The 25,462-nt window shown below is 44.2% G+C and overlaps 1 protein-coding gene across 1 annotated transcript; it reads left to right on the forward strand.

Annotated features, from left to right (window-relative positions):
• Positions 1-17,214, forward strand: Pygo1 (pygopus family PHD finger 1). Its single transcript, XM_005073744.4, has 3 exons — positions 1-336; positions 13,894-13,979; positions 15,973-17,214. The coding sequence occupies exons 1-3, from the start codon at positions 288-290 to the stop codon at positions 17,089-17,091; spliced, it is 1,254 nt and encodes a 417-aa protein (XP_005073801.1). The 5' UTR covers positions 1-287; the 3' UTR covers positions 17,092-17,214.
• The last annotated feature ends 8,248 nt before the right edge of the window (positions 17,215-25,462 follow it).

A 25,462-nucleotide genomic window follows, 5' to 3' on the forward strand; every position in this document is an offset into this window, starting at 1 on the left:
CGTATTCTGCGGGCCGGGCGCGGGCGCGGGCGCCGCCCCCAGGCCGCGGCCCTGAGCCCGGCTGAGCCCCGCGAGTGTGCGGAACCCCGAGGCCTCGGCCGCCTCCCAAACTTTTCAAAGTCGGCCCGCGGCCCGGCCGGCCTGGGCTCCAAGCTCAGCCGGGAGGACCCCGGGGATCAGCAAGAGGACCCGGAGGACCAGGAGGAGGACCCGGAGGAGGAGGGGCCACCGCATCAAAGACGCCGGCTTCCCGCGGCCCGGGGGCGAGCCATGCGTGGCGGTCGGTAATGTCAGCGGAACAGGACAAGGAGCCCATCGCGCTGAAGAGAGTTCGAGGTAACCTAGCCGGGTCGGGAGGACTGGGGTAGCCCGGGCCCACGGGAAGGCCACCGGGGCGGTCCGGGCCTAAGTGCGCGGCCCCAGGCGCGCGGGGTCCCCACTTTGTGTGCAGACGTGCAGCGCTCAGCATCCCTTCCTACCAGGCTCCTCTCCTGCTTCCCACCACACAGCACAATAGACGTCTCGGGGCGAAAAAGAGACACCCCCGAACAATACCCACCCCCCAGAAAACTAAGTTGCACTGCTAGAGAGTTGAGACGCTTTGAGGAAGCACCTCCCTCCAAAAGGCAACACATATTCGCTATATTTTCCTTTAGTTTAAGGAGAGAAACTATATACATTCAGAAGGCGTTTTCTTTATTAACCAATAAGATTAAGAATCAAATCATCCAAAATCAGCTTTCTGCATCATTGGTTTTCTTCCTTGCGAGCTAGTGAGGCATTTGAATGCCTCTTACTGTCTCGGAAAAATCAGAGAGAAGAATGTACTGAACAAAAGGTACTGCATGTAAGTTTAAAACACATACACGCCACCAAATACCATCTGGGAACGTGTGGATATCTGCCAGCTCTTATTTCCAGCTCCGGATGGGTTTCTAAGTCTGTGAGTCTCAAAGTTTGTTCCTTGTGCAAATATTTGTTGAACATGTACTGTGTGCTAGGTACTGTTCCTGGCACAGGTTGAAACAGTGAATAAAGACTGTAGAGAGATGTTCTTCACGCAGGAGTGCACACACTCAGTAAACAATATTCATGGTACTGTGCAAAATATGAAACTGCGGAATGGGGGTAGAGAAGACCGGTGGGGAGGGGAGGCGAGGGGTATTAGAAGGTGATCACAGGCTCGCCTGGAAGATGGGCTGAGAGGAAGATAGCACAATCCCCGTCATACCTGGGGGAAGGGCACTCCAAGCAAAAGGAACCAAAGATGCAACCGACTTAAGTCTGGCTAGTCTGTGTATCCAAGTAGTGACGAGGAAGCTGTGGCAACCGTGGCAAGGTGAGCTAGGACAGCCAGAACTTCCAGATGTGGTAGGCTAAGGTTTGGGGAGTGTGTCTTGAGAGTCAGTAAGACTTTGGCTCTTGCTAGGTGTCATTGGTAAGTCTTTTGTTCCAACACTCCAGAGGCAGAGGCAGGTGGATTGCTGTGAGTTTGAGGCTAGCCTCGTCTACATAGTGAATTCCAGGCCAGCTAAGGCTACATACTGAGACCCTGGAGAGGGAGGGAGGGAGGGAGGGAGGGAGGGAGGGAGGGAGGGAGGGAGGGAGGGAGGGAGGGAGGGAGGGAGGGAGGGAGAGAGAGAGAGAGAGAGAGAGAGAGAGAGAGAGAGAGAGAGAGAGAGAACAGACTTTGGGTTTCATTCTGAGATAGGACTGGTCAGTTTTGGAACAAAGCAGTGATTGAGTCTCAAACAGGGTTTTTCTGGACGTTGTATAGAAAGTAAGACTGAGGGAAACAGCTGGAGCAGGGAGGCTGCTGCAATAACCCTTTCATCCAAACAAAGGTAAGGTGTGTGTAAATCAGTAACTAGTAAGATAAATTTCCATTTGGCTTACTGACTAAAGGCATCCATTGATGTTTTGGTTTATTGTGACTACAGAGCATAACTGAACTGCCTCATGACACCTGTGCCATGGGATCCAAAAGATGTTCTCTCAACTATTTGGGTAGAGTTCTCCTTTCCTAGAGCTTGGGCGGTGCTCAGTGGGTAAAGCACTTGTCCAACAGGTGCAGAGACCTGAATCCAGGTCCCCAGCACCTAGGAAAATGTCAAGTGGGTGTGGCAGCTTCCTTGTCATTCCAGCAGGTGGAAGGGGAGACAGGTGATCCCCAGAGCCAGCTAGACTCAGTGAGCTTTGATTTCCGGTGAGAGCCCCTGCTGAAATACATGAATTGGAAAGAAATCAAGAATCGACCCCTGGCTGGGTAGTGGTGATGCACACCTTTAGTTCCGGCACTTGGGAGGCAGAGGCAGGCTATCTTTGTGAGTTCAAGGCCAGACTGGTCTACAGAGCAAGTTCCAGGTCAGCCAGGACTACACAAAGAAACTCTGTTTCAAAAAACAAAAACAAAAACAAAAGAAAAGAATCAACCCTGCCTTACACGTGCACAGAGACATGTAGAAAAAGAGAAATGGACTTTTTAGCCATCTAAGCAAAAGCTTTAACTTAGAGTAGAGCATTGCTTTTAAAGGCCTGATGTCCAGATAGCCTTCCATTTGGTGAATTTTGCTGTACTTGTCGTTGTTGTTGTGTGTGGTTTTTGTTGTTGCTGCTGTTTGGTTTTGTTTTGTTTTTCTGAGACAGGGTTTCTTTGTGTAGCTTTGGAGCCTGTCCTGGAACTCACTGTGTAGACCAGGCTGGCCTCTAACTCAGAGAGATCCACCTGCCTCTGCCTCCTGAGTGCTGAAATTAAAGGTGTGCACCACCACCACCTGGCTATTGTGAATTCTTTTGTTTGTTTCTGTTTTGTTATTTGAGACAGGGTCTTACTATGTAGTCCTAGCTATCTGGGAAATGACTATGTACATCAGGATAGTTTGGAACTCACAGAGAGATCCACCTGCCTTTTGCAGGGAGCTGTGGGATTAAAGGTATGTACCACAATACCCTGCTTGGTGAAATACTGTGACCCTGTTTTGTTTTATGATTATGAGTGCCAAAGCCTTAAGGCTTAGACTTTTCTGAGATGCACTTTTCCCCTGAGATTTTATAGTACAGTTTTGACTATTATTATAAATTGCTCTGGGGTTAAAGGCAAGGAAAGAGCTCAGCAGTAGGGATTTGTCAATTTTCAGCTCAGGAGTACTCTCAGAGTTAAATCCCAAACTACAAGACTCACTTTTAAAAACACACAGACAATATTTTTACTTCGTGGAGAGTGTTTTTTATTTTATTTTATTTTATTTATTTACTTTTATGTACAAGTGATCTGTCTGCACATATGCCTGCATTACAGGAGAGGGCATCAGATCCCATTACAGATGGTTGTGAGCCACCATGTGGTTGCTAGGAATTGAACTCAGGACCTCTGAAAAAGTAGCAGTGCTCTTAACTGTTGAGCCATCTCTCCAGCCCCGTGGAGAATGTTTTTAATAATAACTTATTTCCAGGCACATTAATTTAACAGACATTTTGGTATTGGTTCATAATCCATAAAGGTTTTGTGGGGTTTTTTGTTGTTTGTTTGTTGGTTTGTTTAAAAACAGGTTTGTGTTATGTGGTCCAAACTGGTTCAAACTCCAGGTGGCCCCCCTGCCTCAGCCTCCTGAATGTGAGGACTACAGATATGCATGGGTACTATCTGAGCTTGTCTGAAGCACAATTCTATTGAAATTAGCTGCCCTGGTTGTTGTAATTATACAGTTTTTTTGAGACTTTGAAAGCTATAACTTTTGTGGGGCATAGACTCTTTTTTTCCCCTTTTTCAAGACAGGGTTTCTTGTGTAACAGCCCTGGCTGTCCTGGAATTCACTCTGTAGACCAGGCTGGCCTCGAACTCTCTGCCTCCCGGGCATAGACTCTTGAGCAGAGCCTCTCACAGTCTGACCCACTTGTGTGTTGCTGGCAGACTATTTGTAATGGCTATTTTTAAATTTCACATACATTACAAAGATTTCATTAAATCCCTGGCTTTACATATGTACATATATGCATATGTATGTCATAGATGCACACATATTTCAATTAAAATGAATTGTCTTTTAAAGAGATTTATTTCTAATTATGTCTATGTGTGTGTGGGGGGGTCTGTGCACATGAGTACCAATGATCCTGAAATCAGGAGGACATGGATGCCCTGGAGCTGGCATTACAGTTGTGAGCAATCTGATAGGGGTGACAGGAACCAAACTCCTGCCCCCGAAAGAGCAGTGTGTCCTCTAAACTCTGAGCCGTCACTCAGGAACCCTCAATGAATTGCTAAGAAAGTCATATAAAGCTGGATATTGTGGCACACATCTTTAATCCCAGCACTCGGGAAGCAGAAGCAGGTGGATCTCTGTGAGTTCGAGGCCAGCCTGGTCTACACAGAGTGAGTTCTAGAACAGCAGGGCCATGCAGAAAGACCTTTGTTGCAAAAGAAACCTTCACTGATTTTTTTTGCAAAGATTGACTTCAGCTGTAAATGAGTCTGTCTTAAAAAAAGAAAGAAAGAAAGAAGGAAAGAAGGAAGGAAGGAAAGAAAATAACATGGGAATATAGGGGCTGGATAGGTGGTTCAGAAGTTACAAGTGCTCACTTCTCTTGCAGAGACCTAAGTTGAGTTCCCAGCACCCATATTGGATGACTTACAAAAGCCTGAAATTCTAGCTCTAGAGGATCCAATGCCTCTTACTTCCCAAGGGCATCTGCACTGACACTCAAACACACACACTGTACACATATACACATAATTTAAAACAATAATAAAAATAAATATTACAGGGATGGAGAGATGACTCAGCGGTTAAGAGCAGTGACTGCTCTTTCAGAGGACCCCGGTTCAATTCCCAGTACCCACATGGCAGCTAACAACGGTCTATATAACAACGGCAGCTATAACTCTAAGATCTGATACTCTCACACAGACATACATGAAGGGAAAACACCAATGTATATAAAATAAGAATAATAAATTATTAATGAATAAATAAATATTGCAAAAACCCAAGATTGGTGACCTGGGTTGGGTTCACAGAACCCACAGATAGACAGAAGGAAGAAAACTGATTTGAAAACCTTTCCTTTGACTGACACGTGTGTGCTGTGGCACATCTACTCCTCCATACACAATGAGTGAATGAATGAGTGAATGAATGAATGAGAAGCTAGTATAGGTAGAACTTAGATTTGACAGGAATGAGATGCCGTTGACCGAGGACTTCACTGCAGCATGCTGTGTAGACCAGAGCATCACAGCAAGCCTGGTGTGGTGGTGCGTGCCCTTAGTCCCAACACTCTGGCGGCAGAGGCAGGCGGGTGTGTGGAGGGCTAGGACTGAAGGACTGAGGTTGGAGAACTAGGGTTAGAAGAGTTAGTGGAAGAGCAGGGGAGGTAAAGGTTTCTGTGTTTCACACTGGACTGGGTACAACTCAGGACAGGATCGGGGATCTGAGCTTGGTTCTAAGTCTGTTGACTCTGTCCCCACCCCCACCCCATCCCTAGGGTATCCCAGTGAATGTAGTGAATATGCCTGATGTGACTTGTAACTGGGGCCAATCATCTAATCCAGAAATAGAAATCTGGAAGTCGAAGGTAAACAGGTGAATACTAATTAACGTCTTGGGAACACACAAGCTTTCCCGAGAGAACGAACAGTGAGAAGAGCTTGAGGTCATGAACTTGGGAAATACTAACATTTGGGAGACAGATGGAGAAGACTCAGAAAGGCAGAGGGGGAGAGCCGCCCGAGGAACAGAAGCGCTAAGAGAATGTCTCGTGCATAGAAAGAAGAGTGGATTGATGAGGGCTACATGGATGAATTTTGGTATTTTTAAAAGATTTGTAATTAATCAGTGCAGGTGTGCATGCCTGCGTGAATTTTTGTGTACCACATGCGTGCAGAAGGCTGCAGAGGCGAGAAGGCGGCCTTGCGTCCCCTGGAACTGGGGTTACAGGCAGTTGTGAGCCACCATGTGGGTGCTGAGAGCTGAAACCAAGTGTTCTGGAAGAGCAGCCAGGGCTCTTTTTTTTTGTTTTGTTTTGTTTTGTTGAGACAGAATTTCTCTGTGAAGCCTTGGCTATCCTGGAACTCACTCTGTAGACCAGGCTGGCCTCAAACTGGCAGAGATCCTCCTGCCTCTGCCTCCCTAATGCTGGGATTAAAGGTGTGCACTACCACCACCTGGCTATTAGAGTCTTACATAACCATGGCTGGCCTGGAATCCACTATGCAGAGCAGGCTGGCCTGGAACTTACAGAGATCCGCCTCCCTTCTACCCGTGGAGTGCTGTGATTCAAGGTGTGCGCCATCTTTCCCAGCTGGGGCATTTGTTCTTAGAAAGATTTACTTCTCTCTGTTGTGCACCCCAACCCCACCCCCGCAGGGAGCGTTGTCTAGCTTGGAGGTAGTCACAGGTCTTTATAGCCACCTAGTGTGAATACTGGTCACACACTCCTGTCCTCTGTGCTGAATGGAAGTTATGTGTTTACTTCATGGCTGTTTGACAGGGTATCTGACAGAGCCCCTTATGGGATGAAAGCTTTGCTTTCGCTCACCGTTTCAGGAAGTTTCATAGTGAAGAAGGGACAGCTGTAGGCGGATGTGATGGAGGCTTGGTCACATGACTGCAAACTGAAAGCAGAGAGAGCTGGACCAGAATTAAGAATTAGTAGAAGCTTTAGAAGGCCAGTCTCGCTGGGCGGTGGTGGCTCCTTTAATCCCAGCACTCAGGAGGCAGAGATAGGTAGATCCTCCAGTTCAAGGCCAGCCTGGTCTACAGAGCGAGTTCCGGGACAGTCAGGGCTGCACAGAGAGCGAGAGGGAGGGGAAGGATGCCAGCCTCCAGTGGCCCACGTGAGCCAGCGAACTCACCCCCTCCAGGCCCTTCTGCTGGGTATCATAGCACAGACCTGTGATCTGAAGGTGGAGGCAGGAGAACCTTGAATCCCAGGCTAGCCTCAACTACATAGGGAGATCCTGTCTCAAAACAAAACCCATGAGCCCCTGCAGGGGATGTTTCCGATTCAGACAGTAACAGTGTCCGTCTGTGAGACACACAGGGTGCTCTTTTTTCCAGTAGCTGAAATGTACCCCTGTTGGCACACAGTGTGGTCACAGTCTCCTTATTTGAGTTTACTGCCTTCCTTGCCCTCCCCAAAGCGATTCTTTACTTCAGGTTTTGCTTCTCCCTTCGGTTGTTGCAGAACCTTGGGTTCCCCCTTTGCCTGGATTTATCCGTTTGCACAGCCACTTTGTATGGTGGCCCCTGCGATGACTGAGTACTGAGTGCTCTGCCAGTGCCTTAAATGGATGGCGCTGTTTCCCTCAGCCACCCTGTCCATCGGTTGTTATTTCAGTAGGGTTTACATTTATGAACTGGTGCTGGAATGGACAGATGGCTCAGTGGTTAAGAACACCTGCTCTTCCAGAGGACCCAAGTTGGGTTCCCAGCACTGTGTAACCTAGATTGGCCCCCAATTCATTATCTTCCTACCTATGTTTCTCAAAGTATTGAGATTGTAGTTGTGTGTCACCACGCTAGGGCTTCGGCATGCGTCATGTGATACGGAATGGGATGAGCTTCTGTGTAGTTTAGTCTCAAGGAATACTGTTTGGGCTCCTGCTGTGTGCCTGGTTCCTTACATGGCTTGAGCGTCTCCTGATGGACCCAGTACAAAGTATGCAGATTACTGACTGGGATTTTATTTTATTTTATTTTATTTTGGAGTTGAGGACCAAACCCAGGGCCTGTGGGCAAGCATTCTACCACTGTGCTAAATCCCCAAACTTCTGATTGGGATTTTAACAAAATTGTATGTGTGGAAATGTCTTGCCTGGATGTATACATACTACATGGATGTCTAGTGTCCACAGAATCAGAAGGTGGGTTTGGATCCCTTGGATTGCAAATGGTTGTGACCCCATGTGTGGATGCTCATAATTGAACCTGGGTTCTCTGCAAGTGCTCTGAACAACTTAGCCATCTCTCCAGCATACACCGTCTTTTAAGACACGTTCTCACTGTGTAGTCCTGATTAGCCTGCAACTCACTGTGTAGACCAGGCTGGCCTCACCATGGCACGTGAATATATGCTCTTGTGTGCTTGCTCACTCTCTCCTCTCTCTCTCTCTCCTCTCTCTCTCTCTCTCTCTCTCTCTCTCTCTCTCTCTCTCTCTCTCTCTCTCTCTCTCTCTCTCTCTCTCTCTCTCTCTCACACACACACACACACACACACACACACACACACACACGGAAACGGACACGGACACGGACACAATAACACCCAGTACATAAACATAATTAAAAGGTTAAAAAACAGGCAAAAAAAAACCAGGCAAAAGTAGGAGGAGCTATGAAATCATATCCTCAGCTTTCAAAGTCACTGAATGTACTAAAAATGGAAAATTATATATTGAGAATAACTCAGAAGTAGAATATTTGCTTCACAGATGTAAGGACATGAGTTCAGTCCCCAGCACCACTTTGTAAATATAAATAAGGAAAATGTAAGAACAAAATATAACTTTTCCAACTTTTTAAAGTGTCTTTTTTAAGAGCCGGGCGTTGGTGGCGCACGCCTTTAATCCCAGCACTCGAGAGGCAGAGGCAGGTGGATCTCTGTGAGTTCGAGGCCAGCCTGGTCTACAGAGTGAGTTCCAGGACAGCCTCCAAAGCCACAGAGAAACCCTGTCTCGAAAAACCAAAAAAAAAAAAAAAAAGTGTCTTTTTTAAGCCCCAGAAAATCCTTTAGGAACCCTCTTGTGCTGGAATGTGTTTGCTCAGCATTCAGAAGTCTGGATTCCATTCCCAGTGCTGCATAATTTCAGAGTAGTGACACTCTCCTATAACCCCAGCACTGGGGATGTGGAGGCAGGAGGATCAGAAGTTCAAGGTCATCCTCGCCTACATGGTGAGTTAGTGACCAACCTGAGCTAGACAAGACCATGTTTCAAAAAGAAAGAATAGGAGAGTAAAAAATAAAAGGGGAAAAAGAAAAAGATTTTCTTAATGAAGAAAATACTATTCTTCAGTTTGCTTTCTTTTTTTTCAAAATTTTTATTTATTTATGTATCTACATATGTTTAAAAATATTTTAAAAGGTTAAAAATTGTGTAAAAGTGTCACTGTGTGTGTGTGTGTGTGTGTGCCCCCGTGATGAAAATAGATCCACCAACAGCAAGCCGGGCATCTGAGGCGAGTGAACTTCATGGCTGCGTCTGGCTGATGGGACTTGAGGCGTTTTTCAGTGGTATCTGATCTGGAGACAGAAACCACACCACTGTTTAACAGTCATTAACAGATGGCAATTGGAAGTGACCACAGTAGGACAATAAACTTTTCATGGAGGTGGCAACTATAGGAAACAGCCACCATCCCTGAAGCTTCCAGACAAACGAGGCTGGATTACTAAAATACGTGTGCTCCAGGAGGGAAGCATGCGGAGTGTTACAGACTTCTGAGAAAAGGGTTACCACATAGGGTAGCACTTACTCCTCTGCCTGGAGGAGGTTGTAGGTCTGAGGATCACACGCCAGGTGTTGGTGGCGAATGCCTTTAATCCCACCACTCTCGAGGCAGAGGCAGAGGCAGATGGATCTCTGTGAGTTTGAGGCCAGCCTGGTCTACAAGAGCTAGTTCCAGGACAGCCTCCAAAGTCACAGAGAAACCCTGCCTTGAAACCTGCCCCCCCAAAAAAAACAATAGCCAAGCTCAATGGAGTTGGGGGCTCAGTAGAGTGCTTCCCATCAAGTCCTGGATTTGATCTTCAGTATCACACATATTGAATGTGGTGGCTTCTCTCTCTCTGTCTCTCTCTCTCTCTCTGTCTCTCTCTCTCTCTGTCTCTCTCTCTCTCTGTCTCTCTCTCTCTCTGTCTCTCTCTCTCTTCTTCTCCCCTCCCTCCCTCCCTCCCTCCCTCCCTCCCTCCCTCTCTCCCTCCCTCCCTTACTCTTCCTTCTGTCCTAAAACTCGCTATGTAGACCAGACTGGCCTTGAACTCACAGAGATCTGCGCCTAGTTGTGTGGTGATGGCCTTTTAAAAAATGATTTATTAACCAGGAGGTGGTTGGTGGTACACCCCTTGGATCTCAGAACTCAGGAGGCAGACGCAAGGGGATCTCTGAGTTCGAGGCCAGCTTGGTCTACAGAGTGAGTTACAGGACAGCCAGGGCTACACAGTGAAACCCTGTCTCGAAAAACAAAACGTATAAAAGGAAAGTTCTACTCTGTTATTTGGTTTGGTTTGAAACAGGGTCTCAGTCTGAAGCCCGGGCTGTCTTGAAACCTGCCTCAGACTTCAAATTCTGGGGTTACAGCTGTGGTCTGCTAGACCTGGCTGCATGATGATGATGATGATGAAAATATTTTAGGTTTGTTAAGTTCTGTCTGCATCATGTGTTGACATGATCATGTGAGGTTTCCCCTCTTTATTCTAAAACAGTTTATTATATTACATTGTTTGATTTCCATCTGTTCAGAATCAACTTTGTATTTCTGGTGAATATCCTACTGTATGATGGTGTGGTTTTTGATATGCTACTAAATTCAGTTGATAGCATTGAATTCAAATGGTTTCTGCCAATATTTCTTTTTTTGGTTTGTTTTTGTTTCCTTGTTGAGACAGAGGCCTCAGACTCACAGAGATCTGCCTATCTCTGCCTCCCTAGTGCTGAGATTAAAGGCCTGTGCCACCACCACCTGGCTTGTGTCAATAATTCTAATAGATATTAGTATGTAGATTTTTGTTTGTTTGTTTTGCTTTTTCTCTTGTTACTTTTTTCTGGTTTTGGGATCAAGGTAATCTCAGCCTAATGGAATGAGTCCTGATGTATTCTCTCCATTTGTTTAAAGGGGCTTCATGGTGATCTAACCCAATGCCTTGCATGTGCTAAGCCCCTGAGCTACCCCCCCCCCCACTGAAGTGGTTATTGTTTTAAATTGTCAGATTGTGATAATTTACACTACAGGAAATTACAGCAAGTATAAAGGAAAGCATCCAAGGTCAGTGAGGTGACCCAGCATAGGGGTACTAAGGACCCGAGTGTGGTCCCAAGGTCCCCCAAGGCAGCAGTAGAGAATCGACCTCTGAGAGTTATCCTCTGAGCGACACACATGAGCTGTGATGCGTGCGTACTTGTACTCACACATGTTTAAAAACACAACATAAATGCCTTGCCTGCTGATGGAAGAATAGATCACAATGTGTTTGACAAACTTGTGAAAACAGGAACTTAATATGAACAAGTACCTTGTCTTTCAATTTACAGGAAACAAAAAAAGTCATACTATCCCAAGGGAACACAGCCTGTGAAATCAGATACCTTCTACCTTCCAGGCAGGGAAATATTCATTATACCTACAGTTTAGTTTATTATGTTTATTTATTTGTGTGTGTGTGGTGTGTGTGTGGTATATATGTCTGGTGTATATGGGATCTGTGTGTGTGCGTGTGTGTGTGTGTGTGTGTGTGTGTGTGTGTGTGTGTGTGTGTGTGTGTGTATGAATGACAGCGCCTATGTGAAGGTCAAAGGACAACTTGCAGGAGGGAGTGGATTCTCTTGTTCCATGATGTATATTCTGGGAATCCTTTACCTGTTGAACCATCTTCATGACTTATAATTTAACATAGTTTTATGTAAGGAATTGACTAAATGGGTGTTGATCTGAAGCTCCAGTGTACTATGTATGGAAGATTGAGGACTGTAGTTCAAGGGCAGCCTGAGACACTACCTAAAATTAAAAAAAAAAAAAAAAAGACAGAAGAGCTAACCAAAAAGCAAACTGTGGAGACCATGAAGACGTAACTGCAGAAAACAACTTCCACATTCAGGATTTAGTGAACAAAAGAAGGAAAGTTGGGGTCACTGGAACCTAGAGGGTTGGAGGAACCACTCTATAGAATTGAACCCTCAGAGACCTTGAGATTTAGAGCTATGTGGCTAGGCTCATGTGTTGAACAGCTGGGAGTGCTGTTTTGGGGGTGGGGCCTAGAGGGACTATGCCTTTGAGAGCTGTACTGATTCTTTCTCTCTCTGTGTCTCTGTCTCTGAGTCTCTGTCTCCGTCTCTTACTCTCTTTCAAGACAGGGTTTCTCTGTGTAGCTTTGGAGCCTGTCCTGGTCTACTTGCTCTGTAGACCAGCCTGGCCTTGAATTCACAGAGATCCACCTGCCTCTGTTTCTTAACTGCTCTCTGCATCTTGCTTGAACCCTTGAGGTATAACATTTCCTCCACCCCCACCACCATGGTGACCGAGTGCCTGGGCCAAGCAGCTGTGGCTGAGCCTCTGAAATTGTGAGCTGGCTAGTCAGCCTCACCCCTCCCAAGTCATGGCAAGGACTTTCTCAAAGCAAGAGACTAATGCAGCAGGTTAAATGGGTTAAATGTAATAGAAACTGGCTGTTGGTAACATGACTCAGTGAATAAAGGCGCTTGCCACAGCCAACCCGAGTTTGATCCCGTGGTTCCACAGTGGAGAGAACCAGCCATCTGACCTTCATCCACACGCATCCTGTGGCATGGCCTCAGACCCCTCCAAACATAAATATACACATAACATAGTAATAAAACAAAACAAAAATGATAAATAAAACAGATCTCGACTGTCGTCTCGGTGACGATTCCTGCCCTTTAATCTTTTAGGGACCTCCACTTCCGCCAAACTGGGGTTGGTGGCTTTGATGCTGAAAAGAATGTTGGGTCTAGTCAGCATACAGTGGAGTTGTTGTTTTGTTTGTTTGTTTGTTTTTGTTTTTTGAGACAGGGTTTCTCTGTGTAGACCTGGCTGTCCTGAAACTTGCTATGTAGAACAGGCTGGCCTTGAACTCACAAAGCTCTGCCTGCCTCTGCCTCTAAGGGGCTGGGACTAAAGATGTGCACCACCACCACCTGGCTAGTTGGAGATTTTTACTAACGCAGTCTTAATATAGACTTGAAGTGTGAAAGTTAGGAGAAAAAAGGAGCTCAGGGGGCTGGAGTGATGGCAGAGGTTAAGAGCACTGGCTGCTCTTCTAGAGGACCTTGGTTCAATTCCCAGCACCCACATGACAGCTCACAACTGTCTGTAACTCCAGTTCCTGGGGACCCCGACACCCATGGCAAAACACCAGTGCACATGAAATAAAAAAAATAATGATTTAAAAAAAGAGGAGCTCCCGGGCAGTGGTGGCGCACACCTTTAGTCCCAGCACTCGGGAGGCAGAGGCAGGAGGATCTCTGTGAGCTGGAAACCAGCTTGGTCTAAAAGGGCTAATTCCAGGACAGCCTCCAAAGCCACAGAGAAACCCTGTCTCGAAAAAGCAAAAAAACAAAACAAAACTTGATGACACGTCCAAGGGTAGGTGTGGGCTTCTCAAGAGAGAGTATAATTAATTGTCTTTGTTTTAGTTAATAAGCCATTTTAGTGGCTCTCAACTTATGTCTCAGTAGGTTGACTGCAATTCTTCTATTCATCCCTTTCCTTTGTCTTTTGTAAGTGAAATTGTAGGATGTTCCAGAGATGCCTTGGGTGAAATTATACTTTGATGAGGGGAAACCAGGAGCCAATACAGTAGCATAAGGGCTGAGAGCTGCAGGCTTACAGCTGGGAAAGAAGATGGCCCACAGCCCCTGGTTCCTGGGGAAGGGCTCCTTCCCAGTTTCCTGACCCTGTCATTTTCCCTGTCTTTGTATGCTGCCGATAATATTACTGTGCGATATCCTGGGCGGTGGGGGAGCACGCCTCTAATCCCAGGGGTAGGTGGATGGATCTCTGTGAGTTCAAGACCAGCCTGGTCTACAAAGCAAGTTCGAGGGCAGCCAGGACTGTTACACCGAGAAACGGTATCTTGAAACAAAACAAAACAAATTGCCATGAGATATATAAAACAGTTTCACTTCTAAGTGGGACTATTATCAGAATATTTTTTTTGTAGGTGGTGACAGTGGACTGGATGGGTTAGGAGGACCAAATATACAACTAGGAAGCCCAGATAAGAAAAAACGCAAGACCAGTACACAGGTAAATTGACTTTATTTTTTCTTTTAAAATTCTGTTTTTATGTATTTACTTTTCAGATCTGTTTTGTTTGTTTCTAATTGCATATCTACGTGTATTTGAGGGCAGATACCCAGGGAGGCCAGAAGAGGGTGTCCTGTCTCCCAGAGCTGAAGTTACGGGGAGTTGTGAGCCACCTGAAATGTGTTCTGGGAACTGAACTTAGGTCCTTTGGAAGAGCAGTAAGTGCTCTTAACCACTGAGCAATCGCTCCAGCCCCAGTGTTTTCCCTAGTAACAACAAATTTTCACTCGTGCTTTGCTTCCTATCTGCTTCAGAGCCCAATAAAGAATTCTGCACTCAATGTGCTGTTAGTCTAACCTGTAGTTCTATTTAAAGACTTTTAAGTAATTTTAACTTGAAGTAATTGCTCTGTTATTGTAGTAATCAATATTGTGTGGGTATCATGAACTAATCATAGTGGAAGTCTCCTTTGTTGTAACTTGTGGTTGTAATAAAAATTATACATGTAGGCCTTTATGGTTTTTAATTTGTTTATTCATTTTTATTTATATGTGTATGAGTGTTTGTTTGCCTGCCTGTGTATCTGCATACTGTATGCATGCAGTGCCCTTGGAGGCCAGAGGAGGGCACTGAATCACCTGGAACTGCAGTTACAGATGGCTTTCAGAGCCATGTGGGTGTTGGGAACTAAACCACAAGCAAGTGTTGTTACTATGAGGCCATCTCTCCAGCCCTCCCTTATAGTTTTGTTTGCTATAAACTGCTTTGTGTATCTATGTGATAATGAGTTACTTTGATAGGAATCTAAATTACATTTTGTTTCCATTTTGATCACTGTCTATTAAATCTGAAGTGTAACCATTTCTATTAAGAGATGTAGAGATTAGAACTTGGAGAATGCTTTAATTATGGCTCTCTTGACATTTTAAAAAACACCACTTGGAATCTGTTTATCATCTAGCTTTATGGCTATGTGGGGTGTAGGAACAGTTATGATTAGAATACTTTAGTTTTAAGAGAGAATTTAGCTACAGACAAGCACACACACAGAAGTTGTGGTAGGCTTTTTAAAATGGCGTATTTATTTTTGTTCCGTGTGTATGAGTGGTGGTTTGCACACGTCTGTGTCCCACGCGCATGCCGGGTGCCCAGGGGCCAGAAGGGGGCATTGGATCCCTTGGATCTGGAGTCACAGGCGGTCCTGAGCCACCACGTGGGTGCTGGGAATGGAACCCAGGTCTTCTACAAGAGCAGTGTTCTTAACTGCTGAGACATCTCTCCAGCCCCATAATAGGCTTTTTTTTTTAGAGTTAAATGGAGTTTGAAGTAGCAATGGTTTTGAGATTAAAAAAAAAAGCATGCCTCCTTTCCATTCCTTAATGAGAAAAACCTGTATTTGTTTTACAGGTGTTATTAGATATTCAGATTATTTATTTATATGAGTGCTCTATCTGCATGTACACCAGAAGAGGGCACCAGATCTCACTCATCACAGATGGTTGTGAGCCATCATGTGGGTGGTGGGAATTGAACTCAGGTCCTCTGGAAGAGCACCCAGTGCTCTTGACTGCTGAGCCATCTCCCTAGTCCGAGAAACCTATATTTTAAAAGTAATTTTATTTTATTTTAAATGATTTTTTTGGGCGTGTGACTATTGTGGGTATGTGCACCAGAGTGCAGGTGCTGGTAGAGGCCTGAAGAGGGCGTCAGAGCCCCTGACGCTGGAGTTGCAGATGGCTGTGCTCCGCATGCTGCGCACCAGATTTGGGTCCTCTAGAAAAGCAGTCAGTGCTCTTAACCACTGAGCCCCACATATTTTCTTCTATCAAGTATAATTAAATATAAACGTTGAGAAGGGCAGTTGAAAATACTAAATTTCCTTAGTACTGTAAGAGAAATTTGAACCAAGCCAGGTTCTGAGTGCCGAGACCAAATGTTACACCGATCTCTTGCATCAAAACTGTCTATTTTTTCTTTTACGTTCTCTTTGCAGGGACCTTCCTATCCTCCATTGTCTGAGTATGCACCACCACCAAATCCAAACTCCGACCATCTAGTGGCTGCCAATCCCTTCGATGACAACTATAACACTATTTCCTATAAACCACTGCCTTCGTCCAATCCCTACCTTAGCCCTGGTTATCCTGGCTTTGGAGGCTACAGCACATTCAGAATGCCACCCCACGTGCCCCCAAGAATGTCTTCCCCCTACTGTGGTCCTTACTCACTCAGGAATCAACCGCATCCATTTCCTCAGAACCCTTTGGGCATGGGCTTTAACCGGCCGCATGCTTTTAACTTTGGGCCACATGACAACCCGAGTTTTGGAAACCCACCTTACAATAACGTGCTGACTCAGGACATGAACATGCCTGGTCAGCATTTTAGACAGAGCTCTGCCGAAAACTTCAGTCAGATTCCCCCACAGAATGCTGGCCAAGTATCTAACCCTGACCTGGCATCTAACTTTGTCCCCGGAAATAATCCAAATTTTACGTCTCCATTAGAACCGAATCATTCTTTTATCCCACCTCCAAACGCGTTTGGTCAAACAAAAGCGCCACCTCCCAAACAAGACTTTACTCAAGGTGCAACCAAAACGACGAATCAGAATTCCTCTGCTCACCCACCTCACTTAAACATGGAGGACACAGTCAGCCAGAGTAACGCGGAATTAAAAACTGTCAACAGAAACAACGCCGTCCAGGAGAACAGCCGCTCGGGCAGTGCAGAGGCCACCAACAGCCACGCCAATGGGACCCAGAGCAAGCCGCGGCAGCCCCGGGGCGCAGCCGAGCTGTGCACCACCGACAAAGGCCGCAAGTTCTCCCTGCACCCCGGCCGCCACGGCCACTCGTCGTCTGACCCGGTGTACCCGTGTGGGATTTGCACAAATGAAGTGAATGACGATCAAGACGCCATCCTGTGTGAGGCCTCCTGTCAGAAGTGGTTTCACCGCATCTGCACTGGAATGACCGAGACAGCCTACGGGCTCCTGACGGCCGAGGCCTCGGCGGTTTGGGGCTGTGACACGTGCATGGCTGACAAGGATGTCCAGCTAATGCGCACTAGAGAGACCTTCGCTCCACCTGCTGTGGGCAGTGATGCCTAAGCACGGCTGTCGCCTAACGTGGGTTCGTTTCTCTGTGTAGAACAGAGATTTGGTGACACAGGATCTTAATGCTTGACGTTTTTGAAATGGCACACAGAAATATAACATCTTAGTTCCTACTAACATTACGTTTCATTTTATTGTTTCGTTTGTTGTCTTAAATGAGATTAATGTGTGTGGGGGTGCTTGCTGTAGGGATACTTATAAATAAATGTTCATTGTTATTTATCATAAACATAAAAGCCTCTTGGAGCTTCAAAATAATATATGACAAAGGTAGGCAAGTTTTAACTTTTAAAAGTTAGTCATTAAAAAATGTCTATTTCAGTGCTAAATTTTGACCATATGGCAGTACACATTTAGTTCAAGAGTAGATTAATTTAACATGTTATCTGCATACAGTCTGTGTAGTGATAATGTGGGGGCTATGTTTAATGGACTTTAATGTTTTTTTTAATTTAATGTTAGAATTTGACGCCTGGTCTTCCCACTGCTAGGGTCTTTGAAATCTGTGAATTTCATTGTTCAAATCACTCTTTCCAGAGTATCTGTGTAGGTACAAGACAGCCATGGATCGTAGCATACAGTCACTTCCCAGTAGTATTTGCTGATTAACTGGTGTGTTGTTCCTCATGAAATTGCTAATATCAGATCACTGGTGTTCGTAAAGTTGTTTCCAAGGGTGCAGTTTAGGATTTGCTAGCATTATGCTCTTGGTTGTTTTTTGTTGTCGTTCTCTGTGTGATGATGCAGAATCTTCAGACTGTGAACTCTTCCTCCTACATGCTTTTTAATGGGACAGACTGCCCAGAGAGAGACAGAAGCAGCCTTGTGGTCTTGCGCTGCCCTGTGCTCTGCTGCCCTGAGAACTAAGCAGTGGTGGCTTTAGGAATGTTCTGGAGATCTGAGCTTGCAAAAGGAACCTAAGGGAAATTCAAAATCCATTTTCAGTAAAGGTCAGTGAAGAGCAAAAGCCAAAACTTATTACTTGGAGTCGTGTGCTTCAGGCTTAGTCGTTTCTGCTGTAACTGAGGGCTGTGTGAGCATGCACCTGAGAGGACCATCCCTCTGGAGGGATGCTATAAGATTAAAATGACACACACATACTTTAGGAGCAGACCACAGCCTGTGACCAGAATAAACAAATGGTCTAGATGACAGTAGGTAGCAACTTAGACAACGGTGGGATGTTGATAACCATCCCCAATAATGCTTTGCCATTCATTCATTATCAGTGTGACCATAAAAAGTTCTAAATGTGGGACTGGCGGCCTAACTGTGGGACTAGTGGCCTGTTTCTTGCTGTTGCTGTTCCTGCAGAACACTTAGGTTCAATTCCCAGAACCCAGGTAGTCAACTCACAACTGCATGTATCTCGGGTTCCAGGGGATCTGGTGCCCTCTTCTGGCCCTTGTGGGCAATGCACACACAAGGTGCCCATACACAACTCAGGCATGCACAGATACACATAAAAGCATCTTTAAAAATGCAGTGAAAACAGTTAAAAATGTTAAACTCTGACTACTGTGGTGATCAGGTAATTACTACGGTAAGCTTCAAGGGATGGAGAAGAGGGCAGCAGCCATACATTATCAAGGAACTTAAAAGTGTGTGAAGATTTTTGACACAGGGCTGGAGAGATGGCTCAGCAGTGAAGAGAACTAGCTGCTTTTCTGAAGGACCCAAGCTTGATTCGCAGCACCTATGTGACAGCTCACAACTGTTTATATAATTCCAGTCGGTTCCAGAGGATCCTGCATGCTTTTTTCTGACCCCTGCTCCAGGCATGCATGTGGTTCACAGACGCACATGCAGGTGAAACATACATGTGTATATAAGAGCAAATAAGCTAAAAATGTATTTCTTTATTTTCTAATGTGCTTTGGTGTTTTGACATGGGTATCAGGTCCCCTGGAACTGGAGTTATAGACAGTTGTGAGGTGCCAGGTGGGTGCTGGTAATTGAACCCAGTCCTCTGGAAGAGCAATCCGTGCTCTTAACCGCTGAGCCATATCTTCAGCCCCCTTAAAAAGATATCCTAACTTTAAAAATCTGCTTGCTAGTGAACGGAAACCATACTTTGACACCGTAGGCCTGTGCGTCACGTGTCTCAAAGCACCGAAGCACAGTTGGCTGACTTAGACTGTGATCTTTGTCACCTCTTCACATCCCTAGACCATCATTTAATGAAAACAGAACCCCCCAATAGGAAGCAGTAACTATAGAATTTGAAAGATGTATGTAGACATTAAAATGAGTGTTTTTAATATTAGAATTTAATATTCTGTTGGTAGAAAACAGTGTCTCTGCTATAGATTGCCATTGGCTTAAACTTTAAAAAAAATACAGGGCTTTGGGGGGGAATAAGTATATTTAAAAAATACGATGCTTTAATTTTGACATACAAGACAATTTCATACAATACAAGGTAACGCAAGGTCTTTTCCTTCTATCTTTGGGTGATTCTATAACATACACCTTCACGGTTTTAGAAAGTGAAGTGACAGTGAGTTTTGTAACTAATGTCTCTTCGTGTGCAAACTTGAACAGTTGCAGGAGACTAAATGCAGGGTGGGAGCTGCCTGCCATGTGCTGGTGTTCAGGAAAATGTGACCCTGTGTTCTTGGGCGTTACTTTTGTTAGAGCTAAGTTTAAAGATATGGTTTTGTTTTTCTTGAAATTCTTCTGAATGCTGACTTTTTAAAGATTTATTTTGTTTTAATTTTATTTATATTTTATGTGTGAGTGTTCTGCATGTACACCTGCATGTCATATCCTATTATAGATGGTCATGAGCCACCATGTGGTTGCTGGGAATTGAACTCAGGACCCCTGGAAGAGCAGCCAGTGCTCTTGACCGCTGAGCCATCTCTCCAGCCACTTATTTTGTTTTTAGTTGTATCTGTATGTGGGTATGTGCATGCACATGCAGTACCCATGGGGCCAGAGCCTCTTCTGGAGTTACAGGCATTGTGAGCAGCCTGTGGTAGGTACTGGGAGCCAAACTCTGGTCCTCTGCAGGAGCTGTACACATGCTTAACCTGTGAGCCATCTCTACCCCTCTGAGTCCTGACCTTTGAGAAATTACATTCTTCCTGCTGTGTGCTCACTTCACAAGATGGCCGGTGCTCTCAGGATTTAACTCTTCATTGTGGTAATATTGCTTTGGTTATTGTTAAAAACGGGTTATGAAATTTAATGAGCCATTCATTGCTTTACTGATGGTTTCAGTGGTTAGCTGTCTTTGGGAAGATGAAATGACCTCTCCAAATCAAGCGTAGGGACATATGATTTATAAGGTGATTATTTCACCTTATTTCTAAGCTGTTGCTTTAAAAAAATACAAATGACTTTCAAGTGCTTTCCATTTACCAACACCATAGTAAGAACACCTTTAATTCCAGCACTCAGGAGCCAGAGGCAGGCAGGTCTCTAAGTCAGAGGCCAGCCTGGTCCAAAGAGTGAGTTCCAGGACAGCCAGGACTACACAGAGAGACTCTGTCTCAGAAAAAAAGACAAAAACGGAGGAAGAAAAACGGTTGGAGGCAGAGACAGAGGATCTCTGAGTTCCAAGACACCCAGGGCTGTATATTGAGATCCTATCCTAAAAAAAGAAAAGTCCCGTATTTGCTTCATCCATGAGTCATGGACAAGCTGTAATCATAGCTAATGAATATTTTCACAGGTTTGAATTAATTTGCATACTAGTTCCACATCTGTCTCTACAAAATTCTAAGTCAAAATTTATAATTTATATAGATGCTTTTGATGATGAGTTAGGCTGGGCAGTGGTGATACATGCCTTTGATCCCAGCACTTAGGAGGCAGAGGCAGGAGGATTCCCTGTGAGTTCGAGGCCAGCCTGGTCTACAGAGTGAGTTCTAGTAAAGTCAATGCTACATAGACGTAACCCTGTCTTGAAAAGAAAAAAAAGGGAAGAAAGAAAGAAAAGAGAAGAAAAAAGTGACAAGTTATGAGCATGGCCCAGGAATTTTGTCTCATTTTGCCCAAAGAAGTCTGTTACACAGATTGACATGGCTTTCTTAGGCAAAGTGATGAAGCGCTCCCAACTTTAAAAATATACCAGAGGTGAAGAAGTACAGGTGGAATTGTGTTTCCTGGTATAATCCTTTTTTCTTCACCCAAAGGCCTCTCGTGTGCACACTCTCACTTCTCCGTCTTCAAGCTCACCATGGCCTACTCAACAAGGCCTGGTTACTGATGAACTTTTCAGCACCAGCTCTGTGACTGGTGCTCTGGAGGACTCAGCTTCAGTTCCCAGCACCCCTTAGCTCCCCAGCTTCTGTAACTCCAGTCATGAGGGAATCTGATACCCTCTTCTGGCCACAGAGGGTAGTGCATATGTATGTGAATCTGGAGTCACCTTGTAGAATCTGGGATTTGAACCTGGGTCCTCTGGAAGAGAAACCAGTGTTCTTAACCCTTGAGCCATCTCTCCAGCCCTGTGTGTGAATTAAAACATGAAGCGCACACACAAAAATAACAGTGATAAGCCTTTATAAAAAAGCATTAGCTTTTTTCTGAGAGGTTCACTTGCTTGTTCTCTAGAGGATTTCTGGTCCACGGGCATCAGATATCCTAGGATACAAAGATACTGAAGCAGTTTAGCTTATCAAAGAAAATAAACTTGTCTTCAAATGGAGTGCTTGGAGTAAGATTTGTGACCAGTGTCTTCCTCTGGGGTGGAACAATACTGCTCTTGTGGTCCTTATTACCCCAGTTGGAAGGTTATGTACACACAGGAAGTGAGATTTCCCTGCACTAGTATTTATTCTGTGAAAGTAAGCAGAATATAATGATGGTCAGGTTTTGAGTTTTGCTTTCTTTTGGTTTTTCAGACATCCAGCTCTGCCTAGTGACAGGAAAAACTCTTAATAATATTGGACACTATGCAATCTGATGACGCTATCATAAAAACTTACCAGGCATCTTCATCTAACATTCTTTCAAACGTACTTGAACAAATTAGCATGCCAGTATTTTTCCCATATTTGGGCTGATAGAGCACTAAGCAGACTTGCAAACAGCAATTTTTAAAAGGGGCTTCTAAAGTGTATAGAATTTATTTTGTAATGTAGAGAGGTTTGTGTGCATGAACATTTGTGCTGTCTTAGGCTTTTCTAATTCAAAAAGTATAAAATCAACCAGACTCGCAGATCTCATTTGTAAATAATAGTTGGGATATCGGTGTGAGATAGTTAGATTCCTAGGGAAGCTGGTGACAGCTTGTGATCGTGTCTGTGTAAGAGAGGGAGAAGCAGTGAGCTTCTGTCCTTCCCATGTGGTTAGGGAAGGCTAAGTTTACTAGTGCGGGTGGCTCTTAGCATCTGCTGTAGCAGCAGGTTTGTCTTTTTCTCTCCAGGATGCTCTAACTTGCCCATCTTGCCTCTGATCAGAAGTTGCTTGTGAGCTGGGGATGTGGCTCAGTTAGTAGGGCACTTGCTTGGCATTCATGAAATCCAGGTTCCATCCCCAGGACCACACAAAAACAGGACATGGTGGTACCCACCTGAAATCCCAGCACTTGGGAGGTGTAATCAGGAGGCCACAAGCTCAGAGTCATCCTCAGTAATATAGCAAGTTTGAGGCTAGCCTGGGGTACATAAGACTATCTCAAAAAAAAAGAAAGAAAGAAAGAAAAGAAATGACTTCATTGTGTGGTGTTGGATGGCTAAGTTTTAAGAGAAGAGCATTCCTACTGAGATACAGATGAAGATATGGAGAATGTGACATTATATCTCCTTTTGCGGATAATCTTCAGTGTAGAAGCATCTAACACTTCAGACCGGCCCAATCCCAGGCCCCACAGGAAGCAGTAAATCAGCTGCCCCTGTCTTCGGGCTACCTCCAGGAAAATCTGGACTTTCACAGCTTTCCTGAGCTCAGAGGTTCCTTTCTCATTCCCAAATCCCAACAAACTTCTTCTCCACTTACTCAGGAGAACAGTATAAAATCATGTCTGCATTTATCAGTTCTTGGTAAGTTCTGGAATGGGCATTTGGAGGCACTGGAGCACGGAAACTCCCATCTCCAAGTCAAATGATCAAAGGGAGACAGAAGGCCATATATAAGCCAAAGCCTGAAGACATTGGACTCTTGCCTGTGTGTAATTCAAAACTCAATTAAGAACCACGTGTGGGAGACCTTGGCTGTCTCCTGTTTTCTGAATAACATGTTACTTGCAATTACATTAACATGTCTCCAAGTACCTGTACATTTCTTGTTCCGTGGTAGGTGATGTTGCTTGTTAGTTAAAATGTTATCCTTTATAAAAGAGTCCTGCTTCTTATCATGATGTATGTGACTTGAACAATTGTTTCATATTAAAACTATCTCCTCCCTATGTACTGTCGACATATGCCTCTTTTTGGGATATCAGTTCAGTACTTTAATACAAACTCAAGTGTGTTCCACATTGGTGACATGTATTTTGGCAGTAGGTTGTCCTTTTGTTCTTAAGTCATACATACACCAGTGCTGTGGTCTGTGGCAAAATTACTGTAATTCAAATTGGAAGATAAAAGGTTTCCAGACTTTGTCCAACCTTTATTCCTATGGCAAAGGAAATTACTATGTAATTCTAATTATTTCATATGCTGGTATGTTTTAAGCTACTCTATGAAGTAAGTGAGACATCAGTGTTCATGGGAAGTCTTCGAGGCATGGGAGGAGTAAAATGTGGTGTTAGCAACTCATGGTATTCATATTACAATAAATACATGTTAAAGTTTTAACCTGTTCAGTGTGGTAGCGTAAACTCCTAATCCCACTACGCAGAATCTGAGGCTGGAGGCTCTGGAGTTAGAGACCACCCTAGCTATGTAGCAAGGCTGTATCAAGAAGAAAGAGTCCATCTATCTGCAGTTATGATTTCTGAGGAATTCTCTTAGCTGACATCCATTATGACTCACAACTAAAAGCAATATTCACTGTACCATAACCAAAATAATGGCATGAGTCTTTATTAAGAACTTGCTGAGGTAATCAAGGCAGTTATTAATATAAAACTCCTTTCATGTGCTTAGATTTTGTGACCATGAACAAGAACATGGATATTATTTAGTTTGTAACTGTCTGATGATGGGATTTGATAAGGAAAGTCACAATCATGATTTTAGAAATATTTAACCAGGAAAGCACATTTTCATTTTCTATTTTCAAGTACATCTCTAAGAACGGTAGTTTACAAACATTCTTTATTGGGACTGGAGCATTGGCTTAGCCCTTGAGAATGCTAAGCCCTTGAGAATGCTTGCTGCTCTTTCAGGGGACTCAGTTCCCAGCACCCAAGTCAGGCAGCTCACAACCTCCAGTTCCAGGGGATCCAAAACCCTCTTCTGGCCTCTGTAGACATCTGCAAACACACAAAGAGACACATAAATAGATAAATACACAAATAAATGTTTTAAAGTCGTTATCAAAATTATGTCCAAAGAGGTTGTAGTAAATAATATTTGGACATTGCACATTTGCATATTTGAAATTATATGCTTAAAGTAAAAACAAATGCTGATGTGTGCTTAGGTTGTATATCTTTCTAAAATATTTCAGTTTAGACTTTATCAGCCAGAACTGCTGAGCGAATATTTTTCTAAGTAAGTGTGTACCTAGGTTGTTTGTGCTTCTGAGGCTATGTCAGAGCTCATTATGCTGGGTGTGGTATATCCTGTATTTTTTATTGTTAATAGGATGGGACAGCAATAACTCTCATCTAGTCATACTTCCATTCTGTTTGATGTTTGTGTCCATATTTTCATAGGTCTATTTTATTGTGTTAAAAAAGTTTAGTACCACACCTTGGGAGTTTGTTTTTTGTCTGACATTTGACAAATAGTCTTTTTAGAGCTTATTATATTTATTTTTAAATCATAGGGTTTTAAGGAAGTACTACTATGAATTAATAAAGTGTTCAGGGCCAGGCATGGTGGCACTAACCTTTTACCTCAGCACTGGGAAACAGGAAGGAGGATCTCTGCAAATTTGAGGCCAGACCAGTCAAGTATGCACAGTGAGACCCGGTCTCAAAATGACAATATAATAATGACAATAACACAATAAAATAATGAAGTAACTTGTGGATCATCCCAAATTATTATCCTTGTGTGGCTTATACACAGGTTACACTTTTCAAAGATTGAAACTAGTTTGATAACTGACAGAAGTTGGTCAAATGTGGTTAGTTTTTTAAAGACTTCAAAGTGTTAAATCTATTACGTTTTCAATTATAAATATCTCTCCTCAGGGATATCATGCTTGTACAGTTCCTTCCTTCTGGTCAGTCCCCTTCTGCCCCAAACACCGTGCTGGAGTTTAACATTGAGCATGTCTTCCACACATTAGTGTTTTATTC

Source organism: Mesocricetus auratus, unplaced genomic scaffold, assembly GCF_017639785.1.
Source record: "Mesocricetus auratus isolate SY011 unplaced genomic scaffold, BCM_Maur_2.0 Super-Scaffold_100691, whole genome shotgun sequence".
Taxonomy (NCBI): domain Eukaryota; kingdom Metazoa; phylum Chordata; class Mammalia; order Rodentia; family Cricetidae; genus Mesocricetus; species Mesocricetus auratus.